The sequence below is a fragment of the Oncorhynchus keta genome, chromosome 1, assembly GCF_023373465.1.
Source record: "Oncorhynchus keta strain PuntledgeMale-10-30-2019 chromosome 1, Oket_V2, whole genome shotgun sequence".
NCBI classification, from domain to species: Eukaryota; Metazoa; Chordata; class Actinopteri; order Salmoniformes; family Salmonidae; genus Oncorhynchus; species Oncorhynchus keta.
The window spans coordinates 19,329,977-19,354,847 of NC_068421.1; the positions used below are offsets into that span (position 1 = coordinate 19,329,977).

Consider the following 24,871-nt stretch of genomic DNA (forward strand, 5'->3'; position numbering starts at 1 on the left):
TGTCGTTGCACTGGAGTTCAATCAGCTCCATTTGGATGTTGGTTGGTGCATTTTCCACATCAACTGTGAAGGGATTACTAAGCAGTTCAAACTTGCATTTCTGGGCATCGAAGTCGGCAAATCGCCGGCTAAACTCAGCGGCGAGAACACTGAGTTTTTCAGCAAACTGTGCGCATGGGAACACTGCGGTAGAGATCTGCGCTTTTATGGATTGGCAGCAGGGAAAATGGCAAGGGTTTCCTTGCAGCATCTGATTCTCCCACAGGCACAGTTTAGTTTTGAAGGCCCTCACTGCAGCGTACATGTCTGTGATGATGCGCCCCGCCCCTGAAGCTGCAGGTTCAGCGCATCGAGATGGCTCGAGATGTCACAGAGAAAGGCCAGCTCACACAGGAACTTTTGCTCCCGGAGCTCTGCTGTATCCTTCCCTTAGGTTTCCAGGAATTGACATATTTCCTCACGCAGCTCGAAACATCTGTTCAGTACTTTTCCTCTGCTTAGCCATCTCACCTCTGTGTGATACGGCACGTCTGCGTATTCCGAACCACACTCCTCCAGAAAAGATTTAAACTGGCGGTGATTTAGACCTTTGGCTCTTATAAAGTTAACTACCTGTGTTACTGTGGTCATAACATGTTCCATCTTTAGGGCTTTGGCACACAGTGCTTCCTGATGTATGATGCAGTGGTAAACAGTTAGCTCACCTGCACAGTTCTCTTCCCGCATCTTCTCCCGAACCATGCCCACCAATCCACTCTTTTACCGCACATCGCTGGCGCACCATCTGTCGTTAATCCAACGAGTTTATCCCACGGCAGCTTTATTTCAGTTACACATTTGGAAACCTCCTCAAAGATTTCCTTTCCTGTGGTTGTGCCATGCATTGATTTGAATCCTAATAGCTCCTCCGTAACACACAGATTTGAGTCCACTCCACGGATGAAGACTGACAGCTGAGCAGTATCAGATGCGTCGCAGCTCTCATCCACAGCGAGGGAGAACGCAACAAAATCTTTTCCCTTTTCCATCAGCTGGTCATACAGATTGGTGGCAAGATCACATGTGCGATCAGCTACTGTGTTCCTGCTCAGGCTCACGTTTGAAAATGCTTGTTTTTTCTCTGGGCATACGAGGTCACAAACCTTCATCATGCACTTTTTCATGAACTCCCTCATTAAAGGGCCGGGCTGATTTTGCGATCTCTGCTGCCACTATATAACTAGCCTTTACAGCAGCCTCGCTTTGTGATGTTGTGAAACCAAAGTTCTTTTCATCTCCTCTACTTTCTGGCTCCTTTGAGTCATGTCCAGGTCCTTGTATTTGTCATGGTGTTTCGTTTCATAGTGTCGTCTAATGTTGTACTCCTTACTTACAGCCACGTTGACTCCACAAACAAGACAAACAGGTTTGTCTTTTACATATGTAAACAGATATTCTGCCTCCCACTTGTCCAGAAAGCTCCTGTTTTCTGACTTTCTTTTCGCCATTTTTGGGAAGGGTTAGCTCGCTGACAGTTGTAGCGTCTATGTTGCTATGACTACTGTCACAGAGGAGAGAGCGTTTCTGGGTCCTGTCCTGATTGGCGCGCGAAAACAGCAGAGCATTATGGGATTCGTAGTATTAGTGGTGAATGCGCTGTATAATACCGGCGGGCCAGCTCTAGTAGTAATTTGGTATTGTCTCGCGGGCCAAATATAATTACCCCGCGGGCCAAATTTGGCCCACGGGCCAGAGTTTGACACCCATGCACTAAGTCAAATCAAATTGTATTGCTCACATACAAATGGTTAGCAGATGTTAATGTGAGTGTAGTGAAATGCTTGTGCTTCTAGTTCTGACTATGCGGTATATCTAACAAATAATCTAAGAAATTCACAACTACCTTATATACACAAATGTAAAGTGATGAATAAGAATATGTTAATATAAATATATGGGTGAGCGATGGCCATGCGGCATAGGCAATATGCAGTAGATGGTATAGAATAAAGTATATACAAATCCTACATTACTCATCTCATATGTAAACATTATTAAAGTGCCGTTATTTATAGTGACTAGTAATGTTATTAATTCAAGTCCATTTATTAAAGTGGTCAGATTTAAGTCTGTATGTTGGCAGCAGCCTCTTAGTGATGGCTGTATAACAGTCTGATGGCCTTGAGATGGAAGCTGTTTTTCGGTCCCAGCTTTGGTGCACCTGTACTGACCCCGCCTTCTGGATGATAGCGGGGTAAACAGTCAGTGGCTCGGGTGGTTGTTGTCCTTGATGATCTTTTTGTCCTTCTTGTGACATTGGGTGGTGTAAGTGGTACAGCCCGACAGGATGCTCTCGATTGTGCATCTGTAAAAGTTTGTCAGGGTTTTGGGTGACAAGCCAAATTTCTTCAGCCTCCTGAGGTTGAAGAGGCGCTATTGCGCCGCCTTCACCTCGCTGTTTGTGTGGGTGGACCATTTCAGTTTGTCCATGATGTGTACACAGAGGAACTTAAATTTCCACCTTCTCTACTACTGTCCCGTCTCTGGATGGGGGGTTGCTCCCTCTGTTTCTTGAAGTCCACGATCATCCCCTTTTTATTTTCCTGACACCACACTCAGAGGCCCTCACCTCCTCCCTGTAGGCCGCCTTGTCGTTGTTGGTAATCAAGACTACCACTGTAGTGTCGTCTTGATGATTGAGTTGGAAGCGTGCATGGCCACGCAGTTGTTGGTGAACAGTGAGTACAGGAGAGGGCTGAGAACACACCCTTGTGGGGCCCCAGTGTTGAGAATCAGTGGGGTGGAGATGTTGTTTCCTCCCTTCACCACCTGGGAGCGGCCCGTCAAAGTCCAGGACCCAGTTCCACAGGGAGGGGTGAAGGCCATTGTGGTTAAATGCTGAGCTGTGGTCAAGTAACAGCATTCTTACAAAGGTATTCCTCTTGTCCAGATGGGGTAGGGCAGTGTGATGGCGATTGTATTGTCAGTGGACTTATTGGAGTGGGTCTCGGGTATCAGGTAGGGTGGAGGTCATATGATCCTTGACTAGTCTGTCAAAGCACTTCATGATGACAGAAGTGAGTGCAACGGGGCGATAGTCATTTAATTCAGTTACCTTAGCTTTCTTGGGAACAGGAACAGTGGTGGCCTTCTTGATGCATGTGTGGACAGCAGACTGGGATAGGGATTGATTTAAATATTTCCGTAAACACACCAGCCAGCTGCATGCTCTGAGGACACTGCTAGTGATGCCATCTGGGCCGGCAGCCTTGCGAGAGTTAATACATTTAAATGTTTTACTCATGTTGGCCATGGAGGCTTTGGTAGCAGGCTGTGTCAGTGGCACTGTGTTGTCCTCAAAGCGAGCAAAGAAGTTTAATTTGTCTGAGAGCAAGATGTCAATGTCCACGACAGGACTGGTTTTCTTTTTTGTAGTCTGTGATTGGCTGTAGACCCTGCCACATACGTCTCGTGTTTGAGCTGATGAATTGCGACTACTTTCTCTATACTGAAGCTTTGCTTGTTTGATTGCCTTGTGTAGGGAATAGCTGCGCTGTTTGTATTCGGTCATGTTTCCGGTCGCCTTGCCATGATTAAAAGCAGTGATTTGTGCTTTCAGTTTTTTTGAGAATGCTGCCATCAATCCACGGTTTCTGGTTAGGAAAGGTTTTAGTCACAGTGGCTACGACATCTCTGATGCACTTGCTAATAAACTCGCTCACCGAGTCGGTGTATACATCATCAATGTTATTGTCTTAGGCTATCCGGAACATATCCCAGTCCATGTGAACGACGCAATCTTGAAGCGTGGAATCCAATTAGGCAGACCAGCATTCGATAGACCTGAGCATGTGTGTTTCCTGTTTGAGTTTCTGTCTATTGGCTGGGAGCAAAAATAGTCATGGTGAGATTTGCTGAATTGCAGGGCGGGGGAGGGCGTTGTATGCATCGCGGAAGTTTGAGTAGTAATGATCCAGAATGCTACCGTGTCGTGCATTTGAAATGCTGATAACATTTTGGAAGTCTTGTTCTCATGTTAGCTTTGTTAAAATCCCCAGCTACAATAAATGCAGGCTCAGGATGTATGGTTTCCAGTTTACATAGAGTCCAGAGAAGTTATTTCAGGCCGACGAGGTATCTGCTTGGGGTGGGATGTACACGGCTGTGACTATAATCGAAGATAATGCGGTCGGTCATTTGATTGTAAGGGATTCTAGTTCAGGTGAACAAAAGGACTTGAGTCGTTAATCATAAGGTATACACTCCTGCCCTTCTTACCAGAGAGATGTTTGTTTCTGTTGGCGCGATGCGTGAAGAAACCAGGTGGCTGTACCGACTGACAACATATCCCGAGTGAGCCATGTTTCCGTGAAACAGAGAATGTTAGTCCCTGATATCTCTCTGGAAGGCAACTCGTGCCCTAATTTCGTCCACCTTGTTATCTAGAGATTGGACATTGGCGAGTAATATGATCGGAAGCGGTGGATGGTGTTCTCGCCTTCTGAGTCTGACCAGTAGGCTGCTCCGTCTGGCGCGACCGCTTTGTTTTGGGTCAGCCTCTGGGATAAGGTCCCATGTCCAGGGTGGAGGTCCGAACAAAGGATCTGCTTCGGGAAAGACGTATTCCTGGTCGTAATGTTGGTAAGTTGACATCGCTTTTATTTCCAGTAACACTTGAGATTTTCTGGGCTAACAATGTAAAAAACAATACATAGGAGACTATGCAGGTTTTAATGTTTTATGTTTTTTCCATATTATTGGTGAGATGGAGCCGACAGACATGGTCGCCTCACTTTAGGTCCTTAGGAAACTATGCCGTTTTTTTTAAGGACCTGAAGCGTGGTGATCATGTCTGTCGGTGCCATCTCACCAATAATAAGAAGACTTGCTTCCTCCTTTTGACTGGTACTGTGTGTATGTCTCTCACACACTGCTTGTGGATAAACTTTGAGAGAAATGGGGAAGGACAAACCGAGAGGCCAAGTGAATGAGGAAGGAGAGTAGTAAAAGAGGCTTTGAGCAGTTTTGAGGGCAAAGCACAACTGTAGACTGAGAGTAGGAGGACTTCAGAGAAAGGGGTAAGACAATACCCTCTTCTCCCCCGTGTTGTCCTCTCACTCTCAGGCTGCCATTGAGATGGGGAACCGTGCATTTAGGATGAGCTCCCAGCATAGCTGAGGGTAACTATGTGCTGCTGTCTGGTTAGTCTCCTTTTAACCACACTCTCTCCCTCTCTCTACTCCCCCATCCTCTCCCTCCCTCTCTTCGTGACTCATCTCAAGCTCTTATTTACTGGGATGGGAGTCTTTCCAAGAAAGTCCTGTTCCCTTTGCTTTCTCTTTTCCTGCATGTTCCACCTCTATCCTTCTCTCCCTCCCTCCGTCTCAGTACTCTGTGTGGGTTTTGACTATATTTAGTCAGTGCTTTTCTTGGTCAACAATGCAGACTCTGTAATGTGAGTAAGACTGAAATGTGTGCTGAGAGCTACTCACAGGCAGATAAACCAGTTCCTTGAGGTTTTATTTCTGGGAGAGAAGAGAGTACCAGTTTCAGAGAGCAGGAGGAGACTGGTTCACACTGTATCTGAGGCCCTTTGAAGGCCAGGTCTGGTAAGACAAATTCACTTTGGAGGACTCATGTATTTCTGAATATGGAGTCTTTGAATTTGTGATCTCGCTGTGAATGTGGAAAAGCCGGGAGAGGGCATGGTGATCGGTGCTCTGGGTTTAGATGGGGGAAGGATTGGTGGTGGACAGGCAAATCGATGAGGGAGTGCTCCTGATCCTATGGTCTACTTTAGTGTCTTCTGGTCCAGGAACAACCCCAAGCACTTAACGTGGATCTGAAAATGCCTAGAGGATAGGATTTGTCTGTAGACTTAGCCCCTGTGTCTGGAACACTAGAAAAGTGATTTGTGGTAATAACCTTCATTACAGGACCATGTCAACAGAGGAAACCATTGTACCTATTTCCTGAAGTAACCTAGACTTTTATCCTTTGTTCAGGCAGGATGAATACTGGAGACATAAAATATGCTTTAGCTTTGTGAACTTGTAAGGAGCTCCAACTATTTATTAGGAGCCGATTGGTCCGTCTCAGTCAATACATTTTACTGTAGAGAACGACCAATATGGATTTTGTGTGCCCATACTGATGTTCGGGGGGGGTCAAGGAGGCTGACAGATATTTTAGGCCGATATTCAATGTCATAAAATGTTCCATACATTAATGCATCAAGTTTTACTTAGTTTTTACCAATCTAACTACAAAACCTAATGGTTATTTTTATTTGAATGGGAAATCTCTTGGTAAGATGGGTAAAATAAGATGTTAGTCCTACTCACAATACAGGTGAATGCATATTCAATAAGAGTGTGTGCATGCATTTAGTTACTGAGCTTGAATAGTGTTGTCAATGGTGCTACAAATGACATTACATTCTGTTTGCCTTCCATTTGGGACTTACAGTGCCTTCAAAAATTATTCATACTCATTGACTTTTGTTGTGTTGATTTCAGCCTGATGTCAAAATAGATTTCTCACCCATCTACACACAATGACAAAGTGAAAACATGTTTTTAGGAATTTGGGCAAATTTATTGACAATAAAATATAGGAATGTTCTTATTTACATAAGTATTCACACCCTTGAGTCAGTACTTTGTAGAAGCTCCTTTGGCAGCAATTACAGCTGTAAGTCTCTAAGAGCTTTCCACACCTGGATTGTGCAACATTTGCCCATTTATTCTTCAAGCTCTGTCAAATTGATTGTTGATCATTGCTCGACAACAATTTTCAGGTCTTACCATAGATTGAAATCAAAACTGTAACTCAGCCACTCTGGCCACTGCCTTCTTGGTAAACAACACCAGTGTAGATTTGGCCTTATGTTTCAGGTTATTCCAAGTGTCTGGTGGAAAGTAGACTGAACAAGGTGTTCCTCTAGGATTTTGCTATGCTTTGGTCCATTCAGTTTTTTTATCCCAAAAAACTCTCCAGTCCTTAACAATTACAAACTTGAAAATATTGAGTGATATAGAAAATATAGTGGTACTCGCTAATGTGTTATATTGGATTTGCCCCAAACATAACACTGTTCAGAACAAAAAGTGAATTGCTTTGCCACATTTCTTGCAATATTACTTTAGTGCCTTGTTGCAAACAGGATGCATTTTTGGGAATATTTATTCTGTACTGGCATCCTCCTTTCCACTCTGTCCATTAGGTTAGTAACAGTGAAAAGGCGACTCCGGGATACTGGCCTTCTAGGCAGAGTTCCTCTGTCCAGTGTCTGTTCGTTTGCCCTGCTTAATCTTTTATACTCTTTATATTCTGGTTCTAGCCAGTTTGCGCTGTTCTGTGAAGGGAGTAGTACACAGCGTTGTACAAGATCTTCAGTTTCTTGGCAATTTCTCTCATGGAATAGCCTTCATTTCTCAGACCAAGAAAAGACTGACGAGTTTATGAAGAAAGGTAATTGTTTCTGGCCATTTTGAGCCTGTAATCGAACCCACAAATGCTGATTTTCTTTTTTTTATTTCACCTTTTATTCAACCAGATAGGCCCGTTGAGAACAAGTTTTCATTTACAACTGTGACCTGACCAAGATGAAGCAAAGCAGTGTGACCAAAACAACAGTGTTACAAATGTTAAATGTAATAATTACAACGTAGCAATTAAACACGAGTGATAAATGTGCAGAAGATGAATGTGCAAGTAGAGATAATGGGGTGCAAAGGAGCAAAAAGGTAGTTGGGTGGGCTATTTACAGATGGGGTGTGAAGGAAAGGCTGCTAAAGGAAGAATTGGCTTTGGGCGTGACCAGTGAAATATACCTGCTGGAGCACGTGCTACGGGTGAGTGCCGCTATGGTGACCAGTGAGCTGAGATAAGATGGGGGCTTTACCTAGCAAAGACTTGTAGATGACCTGGAGCCGGTGGGTTTGGCGACGAATATGAAGCCAACAAGAGCATACAGGTCGCAATGGTGGGTAAGTGTATGGGGCTTTGGCGACAAAACGGATGGCACTGTGATAGACTACATCCAATTTGCTGAGTAGAGTGTTTGGCAGCATGAGTGAAGGAGGCTTTGTTGTGAAATAGGAAGCCGATTCTCGATTTCATTATGAATTGGAGATGCTTAATGTGAGTTTGGAAGGAGAGTTTACAGTCTAACCAGACACCTAGGAATATGTGAACAACTACAAATACCTAAGTCAGAACTGTCCAGCGTAGTGATGCTAGATGGGCTGGCAGGTGCGGGCAGCGATATGTTGAAGAGCATGCATTTAGTTTAACTTGCATTTAAGAGCAGTTGAAGGCCACGGAAGGAGAGTTGTATGGCATTGTAACTCGTCTGGAGGTTCGTTAACAGTATCCAAAGAAGGGCCAGATGTATACAGAATGTTGTAATCTGTGCAACGGTGAATTAGAGAATCACCCGCAGCAAGAGCGACATCAATGACGTATACCGTGAAAAGAGTTGTCCCGAGAATTGAACCCTGTGGCACCCCCACAGAGACTGCCAGAGGTCCGGACAACAGGCCCTCTGATTTGACAAACTGAACTCTCAGAGTAGTAGTTGGTGAACCAGGTGAGGCAGTCATTTGAGAATCCAAGGCTGTTGAGTCTGCCGATAAGAATGCGGTGAATGTCAATCGAACGCCTTAGCCAGGTCGTTGATGACTGCTGCACAGTCTTGTCATTTATCATTGGCGGTTATGATATTTTTTAGAACTTTGAGCGTGGTTGAGGTGCACCCATGACTCACTCGGAAACCAGATTGCATAGCGGAGAAGGTATGGTGGGATTCGAAATGGTCGGTGATCTGTTTAACTTGGCTATCGAAGACTTTATAAAGGCAGGGTAGGATAGATATAGGTCTGTAAGCAGTTTAGGTCTAGAGTGTCTCCCCCTTTGAAGAGGGGGATGACCGTGGCAGCTTTCCAAACTTTTGGGGATCTCTGACAATACAAAAGACGTTGAACAGGCTAGTAATAGGGTTTGCAACAATTGCGAAGGATCATTTTAGGAACAGAGGGTCCAGATTGTTTAGCCCAGCTGATTTGTAGGGGTCCAGATTTTGCAGCTCTTTCAGACAGTCTTTCCTAGCCTCAGTGCCGTGGGCAGCTAGGAGGGGGTGCTCTTATTCTCCTTGGACTTTAGTGTCCCAGAACGTTTTGGAGTTGCTACTACAGGATGTAAGTTTCTGTTAGGAATGCAAAGGCTTGCTTTTTCAAACTGCCTGTGTATATTGGTTCCTAACTTCCCTGAAAAGTTTCATATCACGGGGGCTATTCGATGCTAATGCAGTACGCCACAGCATGTTTTTGTGCTGGTCAAGCGCAGTCAAGTCTGGAGTGAACCCAGGGCAAAATCGGTTCTTAGTTCTACTTTTTTTTTTAAATGCTGAGCTCTAGTCAATGAACAGCATTCTTGCATAGGTATTCCTATTGTCCAGATGGGATAGGGCAGTGTGATGGCAATTTAATCATCTGTGGACCTATTGGTGCAGTAAGCAAATTAAAGTGGGTCTAGGGTGACTGGTAAGGTGGAGGTGACATGATCCTTGACTAGCCTCTCAAAGCACTTCATGATGACAGAACTGAGTGCTATGGGGTGATAGTAATTTAGTTAAGTTACCTTTGCCTTCTTGGCTACAGTAACGATGGTGGCCATATTGAAGCGTGTGTGTATATACAGTTGGAGTTGGAAGCTTACATGCACCTTAGCCTAGCCAAATAGATTTGAACTTATTTTTTCACAAATCCTGACATTTACAGTAAAAATTCCCTGTCATATGTCAGTTAAGATTAGAGGTCGACCGATTTAATCGGAAAGGCCAATTTCAAGTTTTCATAACAATCGGAAATCGGTATTTTTGGACACCGATTTAGCGGATTAAAAAAAATATATATATTATTTTCTATACGCCTTTATTTAAACTTTATTTAACTAGGCAAGTCGGATAAGAATACATCCTTATTTTCAATGACGACCTAGGAACGGTGGGTTAACTGCCTTGTTCAGGGGCAGAACAACAGATTTTCACCTTGCCAGCTCGGCGGATTCAATCTTGCATCTAGTCCAACGCTTTAACCACCTGCCTCTCATTGCCCTCCACAAGGAGACTGCCTGTCACGCAAATGCAGTAAGCCAAGGTAAGTTGCTAGCTAGCATTAAACTTATCTTATAAAAAAAAATCCATCATAACCACGAGTTAACTACACATGGTTGATATTACTAGTTTTGATATTACTAGTTTATCTAGCATGTCCTGCGTTGCATATAATCGATGCGGTGCGTATCGTTGCTCCAATGTGTACCTAACCATGAACATCAATGACTTTCTTAAAATCAATACACAGAAGTATATATTTTTAAACCTGGTGAAATTGTCACTTCTCTTGCGTTCATTGCACGCAGAGTCAGTGTATATGCAACAGTTTGGGCTGTCTTAATTTGCCAGACTTTTACGTAATTATGACAACATTGAAGGTTGTGCAATGTAACAGGAATATTTAGACTTATGGAAGCCACCCCTTAGATAAAATATGCAATGTAACAGGAATATTTAGACTTATGGAAGCCACCCCTTAGATAAAATATGCAATGTAACAGGAATATTTAGACTTATGGAAGCCACCCCTTAGATAAAATATGCAATGTAACAGGAATATTTAGACTAATGGATGCCACCCCTTAGATAAAATATGCAATGTAACAGGAATATTTAGACTTATGGAAGCCACCCCTTAGATAAAATATGGAACGGTTCCATATTTCACTGAAAGAATAAACGTCTTGTTTTCGAGATGATAGTTTCCGGATTTGACCATATTAATGACCTAAGGCTCATATTTCTGTGTGTTATTATGTTATAACTAAGTCTATAATTTGATAGAGCAGTCTGACTGAGCGGTGCTATGCAGCAGCAGGCTCGTAAGCATTCATTCAAACAGCACTTTCATGCGTTTTGCCAGCAGCTCTTCGTTGTGCGTCAAGCATTGCGCTGTTTATGACTTCAAGTCCATCAACTCCCGAAATTAGGCTGGTGTAACTGATGTGAAATGGCTAGCTAGTTAGCGGGTGTGTGCTAATTACGTTTCAAACGTCACTCGCTCTGAGACTTGGAGTGGTTATTCCCCTTGCTCTGCATGGGTAACGCTGCTTCGAGGGTGGCTGTTGTCGTTGTGTTCCTGGTTCGAGCCCAGGTAGGAGCGGGACGGAAGCTATACTGTTACACTGGCAATACTAAAGTGCGTATAAGAATAGTCAAAGGTTAATGAAATACAAATGGTATCGAGAGAAATAGTCCTATAATAACTACAACCTAGAACTTCTTACCTGGGAATATTGAAGCCTCGTGTTAAAAGGAACCACCAGCTTTCATATGTTCTCATGTTCTGAGCAAGGAACTGAAACGTTAGCTTTCTTACATGACACACATTGCACTTTTACTTTCTTCTCCAACACTTCGTTTTTGCACTATTTAAACCAAATAGAACACGTTTCATTATTTGAGGCTAAATTGATTTTATTGATGTATTATATTAATTTAATATAAGTGTTCATTCAGTATTGTTGTAATTGTCATTATTACAAAAAAATAAAAAATTGACCATCGGAATCAACTTTTTTTTGGTCCTCCAATAATCTATCGGCGTTGAAAAATCATAATCGGTCGACCTCTAGTTAGAATCACCACTTTATTTTAAAAATCTGAAATGTCAGAATAATAGAGTGATTAATTTCAGCTTTTTATTTCTTTCATCACATTCCCAGCGGGACAGAAGTTTACTTACACTCAATTAGTATTTGGTAGCATTGCCTTTAAATTGTTTAACTTGCGTCAAACGTTTCAGGTAGCCTTCCACAAGCTTCCCACAATAAGTTGGGTGAATTTTGGCCCATTCCTCCTGACAGAGCTGGTGTAATTGAGTCAGGTTTGTAGGCCTCTTTGCTCACACATGGTAATTCAGTTCTGCCCACAAATGTTCTATAGGATTAAGGTCAGGGCTTTGTGATGGCCACTCCAATACCTTGACTTTGTTGTCCTTAAGCCATTTTGCCACAACTTTGGAAATATGCTTGAGGTAATTGTCCATTTGGAAGATCCATTTGCGACCAAGCCTGACTGATGTCTTCAGATGTTGCTTCAATATATCCATGTAATTTTCCTCCCTCATGATGCCATCTATTTTGTGAATTGCACCAGACCCTCCTTCAGCAAAGCACCCCCACAACATGATTCTGCCATCCCCGTGCTTCACGGTTGGGATGTTGTTCTTCGGCTTGCAAGCTTCCCGCTTCTCCTCCAAACATAATGATGCTCTATATGGCCACACAGTTCTATTTTTGTTTCATCAGACCAGAGGACATTTCTCCAAAAAGTACGATATTTGTCCCCATGTACAGTTGCAAATCGTAGTCTGACTTTTTTATGGCGGTTTTGGAGCAGTGGCTCCTGCCTTGCTGAGTGGCCTTCCAGGTTGTGTTGATATAGGACTCATTTTACTGTGGATATAGATACTTTTGTACCTGTTTCCTCCAGCATCTTCACAAGGTCCTTTGCTGTTGTTCTGGGATTGATTTGCACTTTTCGCACCAAAGTAAGTTCATCTCTAGGAGACGGAATGCGTCTCCTTCCTGAGTGGTATGATGGCTGCGTGGTCCCATGGTGTTTATACTTGCGTACTATTGTTTGTACAGATGAACGTGGTACCTTCATGCATTTGGAAATTGATCCCAAGGATGAACCAGACTTGTGTAAGTCAATTTTGTTTCTGAGGTCTTGGCTAATTTTTGATTTTCCCATGATGTCAAGCAAAGAGGCACTGAGTTTGAAGGTAGGACATGAAATACATCCACAGGTACACCTCCAATTGACTCAAATTGTCAATTAGCGTAAAGCCATGACATTGTTTTCTGGAATTTTCCAAGCTGTTTAAAGGCACAGGCAACTTATTTTATGTAAACTTCTGACCCACTGGAATTGTTATACAGTGAAATGATCTGTCTGTAAACAATTTTTGGAAAAATGACTTGTCATGCAAAACGTACAGTAGTGGCCAAAAGTTATGAATGACAGATATTTATTTTCACAAAGTTTGCTGCTTCAGTTTCTTTAGATATTTTTGTCAGATGTTACTATGAAATACTGAAGTATAATTACAAGCATTTCATAAGTGTCAAAGGCTCTGAAGTTGATGCAAAGAGTCAATATTTGCAGAGCTGACCCTTCTTTTTCAAGACCTCTGCAAACTGGCATGCTGTCAATTAACTAGGGGTGGCAGGGTAGCCTAGTGGTTAGAGCGTTGGACTAGGAACCGGAAGGTTGCAAGTTCAAGTCCCCGAGCTGACAAGGTACAAATCTGTCGTTCTCCCCCTGAACAGGCAGTTAACCCACTGTTCCTAGGCAGTCATTGAAAATAAGAATTTGTTCTTAACTGACTTGCCTAGTTAAAGAAAGGTAAAAAAAAAAAAAAAAAAGAATAGCCTTGCTAGCAGCAGGCAAACGTGTCATGGAAACCAGAAAAGCAATCAAATTAAATCGTTTACCTTTGACCTTCTGATGTTGTCACTCACGAGACTCCCAGGTAAACAGCCAAAGTTCATTTTTTCCCAAAATATTATTTTTGTAGCTGAAATTAGCTCTGTTTGTTCTTCGCGTTTGGCTGAGAAATCGCCTGGAAATTGCGGTCACCACAACGCTGAAAAATATTCCAAATTAGCTCCATAATGTCGACAAAAACATGGCAAACGTTGTTTAGAATCCATCCTCAAGGTGTTTTTCTATCTATTCGATAATATATCCGTCGGGAAAATTCATTTTTCTCTAGGACCGATTGCAGTAATGGCTCTCTGCACTTTATGCGAGAATCTCTCTCGGAGCCACCGTGTGACCACTTACACAATGTGCCCCCATAAGGCTATTCTTCAACAGAAATGCGTAAAACTACGTCACAATGCTGTAGACACGTTGGGGAATATGTAGAAAGCGTAAGCTCGTTGATGGTACATTCACAGCCATATAGGGACTCATTGGAACGCAGAGCTTTCAAAACCTGGGGCACTTCCGGATTGGATTTTTCTCAGGCTTTCGCCTGCAACATCAGTTCTGTTATACTCAGACTATCTTTACAGTTTTGGAAATGTTAGAAAACACGATCCAAAGCTGTCAATTATATTCATATCCTAACATCTTTTCCTGCAAAATATCCCGTTTAAAACGGGAAATTTTTTTCTCCTCAAAAAATGAAAATACTTCCCCCTAACACCAAGAGGTTAAGCAACAATAGAAAGAGGTGGTGTAAATATTATGAAAGGTGTGTGTGTGTATATATGTGTCATAGGCCCTATTATATTTTAGCCTATACTAGCCTATACTAGTATCTTTGTAGGCCGTATGTGTAGCACCATAATTGCATGTTCTGTTTTGCTTAATCATGAAAGGTGTGTGTGTGTATATATGTGTCATAGGCCCTATTATATTTTAGCCTATACTAGCCTATACTAGTATCTTTGTAGGCCGTATGTGTAGCACCATAATTGCATGTTCTGTTTTGCTTAATCATGGTTTAATGATGAGTCTTTCCAGTCCATATAGTACAGTAATACAGTTTACACATTCAAAGATTAGCCTACTGGCTAGTTTCGTTTATTTACCCAAGAGAGCATATAGTGAGCTACGTTAATGTGCCTATGTCATGTATTGGATAACTGCACAATCATTTGGGCTTTGTCTCATTAAATGTCTTTAATGTAGGGCTCATGAAATTTATTTTATTATATTGCTCATCAGGCTCAGATAACATCAGGTTTGAGTTTCCATGCTAATCAAATCCAAACGTGTGTGTGTGTGTGCTTTATACTTTTAGAATGAGATTTCCGGTTTTGGTGTGAAGTACCGGGTTACCCAGGTGAAAGGGGATTTATTCTCAGTCTGCAACATTTTGTAAAATATTCGACCCCTAGTCCATGCAACTTATTATGTGACTTGTTAAGCAAATGTTTATTTAGGTTTGACAAAAGGGTTTGAATACCTATCGACTCAAGACGTTTAAGCTTTTCATATTTGATTAATTTCTCTTTTTTTTTTACTTTAAAAAAAAAGCATAATTCCACATTATGGGGTGTGTAGGCCAGTAATGACTAAGTCTATGATTTGTTATTATTGATGCGCTAGTCATTCTCTGTGTTCGGGCGATTCTTGTATTTTTAAAAAATTCAGCTGTCAGGACACCACTCTAAACTACTCCGCTGCCAGGATGAAATTTGAAATAACTTAATTGGCAAATTAATTTCAAGAAATGGGCATGTTGTAACTGAATCCTACTGCTACAATTGGATGGAGCGGGGCTGTAGCAACGCTCCCTTTTAATATCTCTTGCCATTGCTCACATCACTTGTTGCTGTTTACTGCTAATATGAGAGATGGCTCAATGGCGATGAAATTCGCTGCCAAGCCATACATGTGTGTAATATCTAGCAAGGAGAACAAGAGTAGAAAAGAAGAACAAACTGCGATCCACGTTCTGACATATACATCTGACCGTAATTTGAGAAGCGAGAACTAGGGATGCACGATATATCAGTAAGCTAATCAGAACCGGACAATATTGGCTTAAAATGCCGCCGTCTAGTTTAGCACTGATGTGCAAATCCGATGTCGAAGCGGACCTATATAATGTAGGTAGATGACTTGATGACGCCGCGAAAAAGACATCGCTACACGTGTGACACAGCATTCCTAACCTAGCCCACAATGTCTGCTGTGTGGATCTATTTTGAAGTTGCAAAGGAAGATTAAAAAGGCCATATGCAACGTTTGTGCTGCTATTATTTCCTGAGGGGAGAAAGTGAAATCCTTCAATACAACACACCTAATTGCTTATTTGAAAGTGCATCACCCCCAGACGTTCAGCGACTACTTAGAATAATAGCAGAAAAAATTAAGCTCACACTTCAAATAACTAAACAACTTCAAGTCGAACAGTCATTTGAACGAGTAAGAACATTTCAGCGAGACAACTTGAAGGCGAAATCCATTAATGCCAATATATTGGAATTTATTGCCCTTGACAATTTTTTAAAATGTTATTTCACCTTTATTTAACCAGGTAGGCTAGTTGAGAACAAGTTCTCATTTACAACTGCGACCTGACAATCAACCGTTCTGTCGTGGATGATGGCTTTCACCATCTGGTCGAGCACCTTGAGCCCCGGTACACACTACCAAGTAGGCGCTATTTTTCAGATCCAGCCCTACCGGACTTACACAGTATTGTTGAAACGCACATCCATGGCTGTCACTGCTATTAGCTTCACAACTGACATTTGGACCAGCGATATCAGCCCCATAAGCATGCTGTCTGACCGCACAGTGGGTCGACAAGGATTTCGTACTGAGGAAAACCATATTGCATACTCAAGACAGCTGGTTCTCATACCGCTGCCATTTCAATGGCATTTGAGAACATGTTTGAAACTTGGAAACATGAACACACTCCTAGCTCCATTCAAACAACTGACTCGAGAAATAAGCTCATCAACTGTGTCTGCAGCAGACGTGATACCCTCTGTCATTGCATTGAAACGCCTGTTCAAAAAACTGCCAGCACAGACCGTGGGGTTAACTTGCAAAAGTACTCTACTAGAGGCTGTGAACAAGCGATTCGGTGGCATTCTCTCTGAGCATCTTTACTGTGTCGCCACCATACTCTATGCTTGGTACAAGGACAGCTACTTCGATGCAGACAAGAAACATGGTTTACGTGAAATGTGAGACTGCTGGATCGGATGGAAACGGACAGTGACAGTGTGCACTGAAGAAGAAAGGCCACAGACAGAGCTGAAACTTCACTACTTCACATGTATGATGAAATCCTGGTTGAGAATGAAACGACTGAACAAATTAACAAAATGGCACAGCATATAAGTGAAAGAAATTGTTTTACTGGTGACTGGGACATATGTAAATGCCAATATGTCTCTGTAATAAAGCCCTATTGTGTGGAAAAGGTCACTGATTGGCTGGGCCTGGCTCCCAATATTTTAGGGCCGAATGAAATGATTTGAACTGACTGATTTCCTTATAGGAACTGTATCTCAGCGATATCGTTGAAATTGTATCATGTTGCATTTTTATATTCAGTAAAATTGTATGCTAATTTAAATATTTGGGACGTCTCTTTTTCCACAGCAGGGGCATACTACCCGGCCCAACAGCAGTACACGTCCTCCTTGCCGGCTTCTCCGGTTATCATGAACCCTCCCCCCCAGCAGCAGCAACTACCTCCACAGCAACAGATCCAGCCCAAAAGGGAGCGCAAACAGGTACAGGTAAACTCATCGTCCCACCTCTACCTGTTATACACCACCTAAATATACATACACAGGTAAACTCATCGTCCCACCTCTACCTGTTACACACCACCAAAATATACATGCACACAGGTAAACTCATCGTCCCACCTCTACCTGTTATACACCACCTAAATATACATGCACACAGGTAAACTCATCGTCCCACCTCTACCTGTTATACACCACCTAAATATACATGCACACAGGTAAACTCATCGTCCCACCTCTACCTGTTATACACCACCTAAATATACATGCACACAGGTAAACTCATCGTCCCACCTCTACCTGTTATACACCACCTAAATATACATGCACACAGGTAAACTCATCGTCCCACCTCTACCTGTTATACACCACCTAAATATACATGCACACAGGTAAACTCATCACCCCACCTCTACAATACTGTTTTTTTTACTGCTTTCATATTGTTTTATTGAACAGATAGGAGGAGCACCAGGTCAGTGAGTTGGATTGGAACCCGTTCCCACTCTGGTAGTCGGTGCGTTGGATTGGAACCCGTGCCCACTCTGGTAGTCGGTGTGTTGGATTGGAACCCGTGCCCACTCTGGTAGTCGGTGCGTTGGATTGGAACCCGTGCCCACTCTGGTAGTCGGTGTGTTGGATTGGAACCCGTGCCCACTCTGGTAGTCGGTGCGTCGGATTGGAACCCGTGCCCACTCTGGCAGTCGGTGTGTTGGATTGGAACCCGTGCCCACTCTGGTAGTCGGTGTGTTGGATTGGAACCCGTGCCCACTCTGGTAGTCGGTGTGTTGGATTGGAACCCGTGCCCACTCTGGTAGTCGGTGTGTTGGATTGGAACCCGTGCCCACTCTGGCAGTCGGTGTGTTGGATTGGAACCCGTGCCCACTCTGGCAGTCGGTGCGTTGGATTGGAACCCGTGCCCACTCTGGTAGTCGGTGCGTTGGATTGGAACCCGTGCCCACTCTGGCAGTCGGTGCGTTGGATTGGAACCCGTGCCCACTCTGGCAGTCGGTGCGTTGGATTGGAACCCGTGCCCACTCTGGTAGTCGGTGCGTTGGATTGGAACCCGTGCCCACTCTGGTAGTCGGTGTGTTGGATTGGAACCCGTGCCCACTCTGGTAGTCGGTGTGTTGGATTGGAACCCGTGCCCACTCTGGTAGTCGGTGCGTTGGATTGGAACCCGTGCCCACTCTGGTAGTCGGTGCGTTGGATTGGAACCCGTGCCCACTCTGGTAGTCGGTGCGTTGGATTGGAACCCGTGCCCACTCTGGCAGTCGGTGCGTTGGATTGGAACCCGTGCCCACTCTGGTAGTCGGTGCTTTGGATTGGAACCCGTGCCCACTCTGGTAGTCGGTGCGTTGGATTGGAACCCGTGCCCACTCTGGTAGTCGGTGTGTTGGATTGGAACCCGTGCCCACTCTGGCAGTCGGTGCGTTGGATTGGAACCCGTGCCCACTCTGGTAGTCGGTGCGTTGGATTGGAACCCGTGCCCACTCTGGTAGTCGGTGCGTTGGATTGGAACCCGTGCCCACTCTGGTAGTCGGTGCGTTGGATTGGAACCCGTGCCCACTCTGGTAGTCGGTGCGTTGGATTGGAACCCGTGCCCACTCTGGTAGTCGGTGCGTTGGATTGGAACCCGTGCCCACTCTGGTAGCCGGTGCGTTGGATTGGAACCCGTGCCCACTCTGGTAGTCGGTGCGTTGGATTGGAACCCGTGCCCACTCTGGTAGTCGGTGCGTTGGATTGGAACCCGTGCCCACTCTGGTAGTCGGTGCGTTGGATTGGAACCCGTGCCCACTCTGGTAGCCGGTGCGTTGGATTGGAACCCGTGCCCACTCTGGTAGCCGGTGCGTTGGATTGGAACCCGTGCCCACTCTGGTAGTCGGTGCGTTGGATTGGAACCCGTGCCCACTCTGGTAGTCGGTGCGTTGGATTGGAACCCGTGCCCACTCCGGTAGTCGGTGCGTTGGATTGGAACCCGTGCCCACTTTGGTAGTCGGTGCGTTGGATTGGAACCCGTGCCCACTCTGGTAGTCGGTGCGTTGGATTGGAACCCGTGCCCACTCTGGTAGTCGGTGCGTTGGATTGGAACCCGTGCCCACTCTGGTAGTCGGTGCGTTGGATTGGAGCCCGTGCCCACTCTGGTATGCCGGGGTCAGTGGCACTAACTGCAGGACCTCAGGCCAGCCCACGTAACACCTCTACTTAGGTAGACAATCAGGTATCCTCATCCCAGAATGGACAGGTAACAGAACTGGAAACCCCAAGAGATGTTATGGGCCTGATGTTATACAGCCAAACTTCCCCATCAACCAGAGCAGCGTTTAAGTATTTCAGTGATTCTCCCTAAAGGAAGTGAAGGACTGTGCCAATAAAGGGTGTCTATTTTTTTTTTTAAACAAGCATAGTTTCAGTCAGTAAGGTGTGTCCAACACGGATGCCTTTTCCCCATCATCCACTGTGAAGGTTTAACAGTGCAGTTTTGGTCTACAGCTACTCTGTCTTCCTGTCTAACCTACGCTCTTAAAGGTGGATGTGACAGGACTTGGGCTTGTGTGATGATGATTAACACTGTGATGTGGGTAGTGTTGCAATCTGTCCAGGGAAGATTCAAGATGTGCCTATTCCTCATGATTTATGTTCAGTCAGTGATTTGAATTAGATAACTGTAACACTAAACTGCTGTGACTCGAGCATGTTCTTTAGTGCTGTAGTATTGATGTGCCTCTTCTCTGGCTGTTGGTGCAGGTGTCCTCAGCTGGTCTTTATTCATCTGGTCTGTCTATTAGTGATGGGGGAACGATAGTTACATCATTTATTATTTATCGAGGGAAGTCAGTTTAGGAAAGAAATAGTATTTACAATGATTGACTGCGCTGGGCCAATTGTGCGCCTCCCTATGGGACTCCTGATCACGACCGGTTGTGATACACCCTGGGATTGAACCATCTGTAGTGATGCTTCTAGCACTGCGATGCATCGCCTTAGACCGCTGTACCACTCAAGGAACCCCATATCACAATATTGTTTTGGATGATATTATATTGATACTTTGACTCAAAGTAACTTTGTAAAATAAATGTGTACCTGTGCCGACACTACTGTATTTTTGACCCTATAGCTTGGGAGGTGTTTAGTTCCAGGTTCCTTAGCGATGAGCTTTGAGGTTACTATGGGTTTGAACACTGAGCTGTAGTCAATGAATATTCTCACATAGGTGTTCCTTTTGTCCAGGTGGGAAAGGGCAGTGTGGAGTGCAATAGAGATTGCATCATCTGTGGATCTGTTTGGGCGGTATGCAAATTGGAGTGGGTAAAGGGTTTCTGGGCTAATGGTGTTGTGCTTTGAAAGGCTGGTAATGGCTCGTCATGGTTACGGACTTGAGTGCTTCTGGTCTGTAGTCATTTAGGCAGGTTGCCTTTGTGTTCTTGGGCACAGGGTCTATGGTGGTCGGCTTGAAATATGTTGGTATTACAGACTCAATCAGGGATATGTTGAAAATGTCAGTGAAGGCACCTGCCAGTTGGTCAGCACATGCCCGGAGCACACGTCCTGGCAATCTGTCTGGCCCCGCAGCCTTGTGTATGTTGACCTGTTTAAAGGTCTTACTCACGTCGGCTACGGAGAGCGTGATCACACAGTCGTCCAGAACAGCTGATGCTCTCATGCATGCCTCAGTGTTGCTTGCCTTGAAGCGCGCATAGTAGTAATTTAGCTCATCTGGTAGGCTCGTGTCACTGGGCAGCTCGTGGCTGTGCTTACCTTTGTAGTCTGTAATAGTTTGCTAGCCCTGCCACATCCAATGAGCATCGGAGCCGGTGTAGTATGATTCAATCTTAGCCCTGTATTGACGCTTTGCCAGTTTGATGGTTCGGCGCAGGGCATAGCGGGATTTCTTGTAAGCTTCCGTGTTAGAGTCCCGCACCTTAAAAACGGCAGCTCTACCCTTTAGCTCAGTGCGACTGTTGCCTGTAATCCGTGGCTTCTGGTTGGGGTATGTACGTACAGTCACTGTGGGGACGACGTCCTCAATGCACTTATTGATAAAGCCAGTGACTGATGTGGTGTATTCCTCAATGTCATCGGAAGAATCCCGGAACATGTTCCAGTCTGTGATAGCAAAGCAGTCCTGTAGTTTAGCAGCTGCTTCATCTGACCACTTTTTTTTTTATAGACCAAGTCACTGGTGCTTCCTGCTTTAATTTTTGCTTGTAAGCAGGATTCAGCAGGAAAGAGTTGTGGTCGGATTTACCAAATGGAGGGCGAGGGAGAGATTTGTATGCGTCTCTGTGTGTGGAGTACAGGTGATCTAGAATTATTTTCCCTCTGGTTGCACATTTAACATGTTGATAGAGATTTTGTAGAACTGATTTCAGTTTCCCTGCATTAAAGTCTCCGGCCACTAGGAGCGCCGCCTCTGGGTGAGTGATTTCCTGTTTGCTTATTTCCTTATACAGTTGACTGAGTGCGGTCTTAGTGCCAGAATATGTTTGTGGTGGTAAATAAACAGCCACGAAAAGTATAGCTGAGAACTCTCTAGGCAAGTAGTCTTGCCTGCAATTTATCACAATATACTCTACTTCAGGCGAGCAAAATCTAGAGACTTCCTTAGAGTTTGTGCACCAGCTGTTGTTTACAAATATGCACAGACCCCCCCCCACCCCCTCGTCTTACCGGGGTGTGCTGTTCTATCCTGCCGGTGCAGCGTATATCCCGCTAGCTGAATATCCATGTCGTCATTCAACCACGATTCCGTGACACACAGGATATTACAGTTTTTGACTCGAAGCGAGGCGACCATCTCTATCGGCACCATCTTTTGTCCTGCCCATTAACCCTCGGATTGTGTATGTGTGCCATTCAATGTCTCAATTGTCTCGAGGCTTATAAAAATACTTCTTTAACCCGTCTCCTCCCCTTCATCTACACTAATGGGAATGGATTTAACAGGTGACATCAATAAGAGGTCATAGCTTTCACCTGGATTCACTTGGTCGCTTTCATGGAATGAGAAGGTGTTCCTAATGTTTTCTACACAGTGTGTAGTGAGCAATAAGTTTGAAACGTGAAGTCAGTCAGTCGTGGCCAAAAGTTTTGAGAATGACACAAATATACATTTTCAGTCTGCTGCCTCTGTCTTTAGATATTTGTCAGATGTTACTATGGAATACTGAAGTATAATTACAGGCATTTCATAAGTGTCAAAGGCTTTTATTGACAATTACATTAAGTTTATGCAGAGAGTCAATATTGCAGTGTTGACCCTTCTTTTTCAAGACCTCTGCAATCTGCCCTGGCATGCTGTCAATTAACTTATGGGCCACATCCTGACTGATAGCAGCCCATTCTTGCATAATCAATGCTTGGAGTTTGTCAGAATTTGTGCGGGTTTTGTTTGTCCACCCACCTCTTGAGGATTGACCACAAGTTCTCAATGGGATTAAGGTCTGGGGAGTTTCCTGGCCATGGACCCAAAATATAGATGTTTTGTTACCCGAGCCACTTAGTTATCACTTTTGCCTTATGGCAAGGTGCTCAATCATGCTGGAAAAGGCATTGTTCGTCACCAAACTGTTCCTGGATGGTTGGGAGAAGTTGCTCTCGGAGGATGTGTTGGTACCATTCTTTATTCATGGCTGTGTTCTTTGGCAAAATTGTGAGTTAGCCCACTCCCTTGGCTGAGAAGCAACCCCACACATGAATTGTCTCAGGATGCTTTACTGTTGGCATTACACTTTCTTCCGGATGCCCAAATCAATCGGAAATGGGATTCATCAGAGAAAATGACTTTACCCCGGTCCTCAGCAGTCCAATCCCTGTCCCTTTTGCAGAATATCAGTCTGTCCCTGATGTTTTTCTTGGAGAGAAATGGCTTCTTTGCTGCCCTTCTTGACACCAGGCCATCCTCAAAGTCTTCGCTTCAGTGCATGCAGATGCACTCACACCTGCCTGCTGCCATTCCTGAGCAAGCTCTGTACTGGTGGTGCCCCGATCCCGCAGCTGAATCAACTTTAGGAGGCGCTTGCTGGACTTTCTTGGGCGCCCTGAAGCCTTCTTCACAACAATTGAACCACTCTCCTTGAAGTTCCTGATGATCTGATAAATGGTTGATTTAGGTGCAATCTTACTGGCAGCAATATTCTTGCCTGTGAAGCCCTTTGTGTGCAAAGCAATGATTGGTGGCACGTGTTCCCTTCCAGGTAACCATGGTTTACAGGAAGAACAATGATTCCAAGCACCACCCTCCTTTTTGAAGCTTTCAGTCTGTTTTTCAAACCCAATCAGCATGACCGTGTGATCTCCAGCCTTGTCCTCGTCCTCGTCAACACACACCTGTGAGAGAATCACTGACATGTCACCTGGTCCTTTTGTGGCAGGGCTGAAATGCAGTGGAAATGTTTTTGGGGGATTCAGTTCGTTTGCATGGCAAAGAGGGACATTGCAGTTAATTGCAATTCATCTGATCACTCTTCATAACGTTCTGGAGTATATGCAAATTGCCGTCATATAAACTGAGGCAGCAGACTTTGTGGAAATGTATATTTGTCATTCTCAAAACTTTTGGCCACGACTGTATATATAATTGTGAGAATTGCAATTCGTATTGTATCAGTACTTAAGTATTGTCATAATATTGTATTGTGAGGTCCCTGGCAATTCCCAGTCCTACTGTCTATGGTGGACCTGGCTGGTCTGGTTTCTTAGTACCTCAATGGCAGACTACTGATCAATAATAATAATAATAATATATGCCATTTAGCTGACGCTTTTATCCAAAGCGACTTACAGTCATGTGTGCATACATTCTACGTATGGGTGGTCCCGGGAATCGAACCCACTACCCTGGCGTTACAAGCGCCATGCTCTTCCTTTTGTTCTACTGCACTCTGTTGGACTGAACTGATTTGTCCCTGTGCTGATCTGACTAAAGTGGACCTGGCTGATCAGGTTAGACTGTGCTCTATGGTAGACTGATCTAGTCTGCAGCGCATCTGTTTTCTACGATGTGCCAGGTTTATCGAATTGAGTATCTGTGTTCAGTATATCTGTACTCTGTATGGTACGGTGGGTCTGGCTGATTTATCACTGGCTGTGGGAGTATGCAGCTGGCTGTGGTGGACTTTGGCCGGCCAAGCTGTCCTGTCCCACGCTGCTCAAGGTCCTTCAGAGACTCTCCCAGTCCCACTAGGAAGATGGTAGATGGGGACTGGAGAGGAAGTGCTGCAGCGGAACGCCCCGCAGTGATTCATGCTTCAGCCAGTCTGTCTGAGTCACGCTGTGTCTTTCTATATGGTTTCAAACATGTCTGCTGGTATTCTGGCAAAAGAGTATGGAGTGTAAAGCTGTTTTTCAGCCGCGCTAAGCAGACTACTTAGTCGTAGCTGTGTTGTAACTGTGAGTTATTGTATCTATTTTTTATTTTGTTAACTACTGCCTTCAAGCAGTGCATTGGCCTGTATTTTCCTCCTCCTCTCCATAAAAAATGGTCTCCTCACTCTCTCTGGTCTCTGGGTAGAGGAAGGGGGAGTGAAAGGAC

At 44.3% G+C, this 24,871-nt stretch overlaps 1 protein-coding gene across 17 annotated transcripts in view; it reads left to right on the top strand.

Annotated features, from left to right (window-relative positions):
- Positions 1-24,871, top strand: part of LOC118374569 (eukaryotic translation initiation factor 4 gamma 1-like) — a 71,669-nt gene that overhangs the window by 25,199 nt on the left and 21,599 nt on the right. For 14 of the 17 annotated variants that reach the window (XR_008133226.1, XR_008133228.1, XR_008132575.1 and 11 more), the window contains one exon: positions 17,183-17,322. Coding sequence is in view for 14 of the 17 variants with exons in the window: in XM_052516563.1 (XP_052372523.1) it covers positions 17,183-17,322 (140 nt within the window). In the remaining 3 variants the exon portion in view is untranslated. The remainder of the gene's footprint in view (positions 1-17,182; positions 17,323-24,871) is intronic. The other 3 variants (XM_035761014.2, XM_035761009.2, XM_052516138.1) reach the window with 1 other exon arrangement.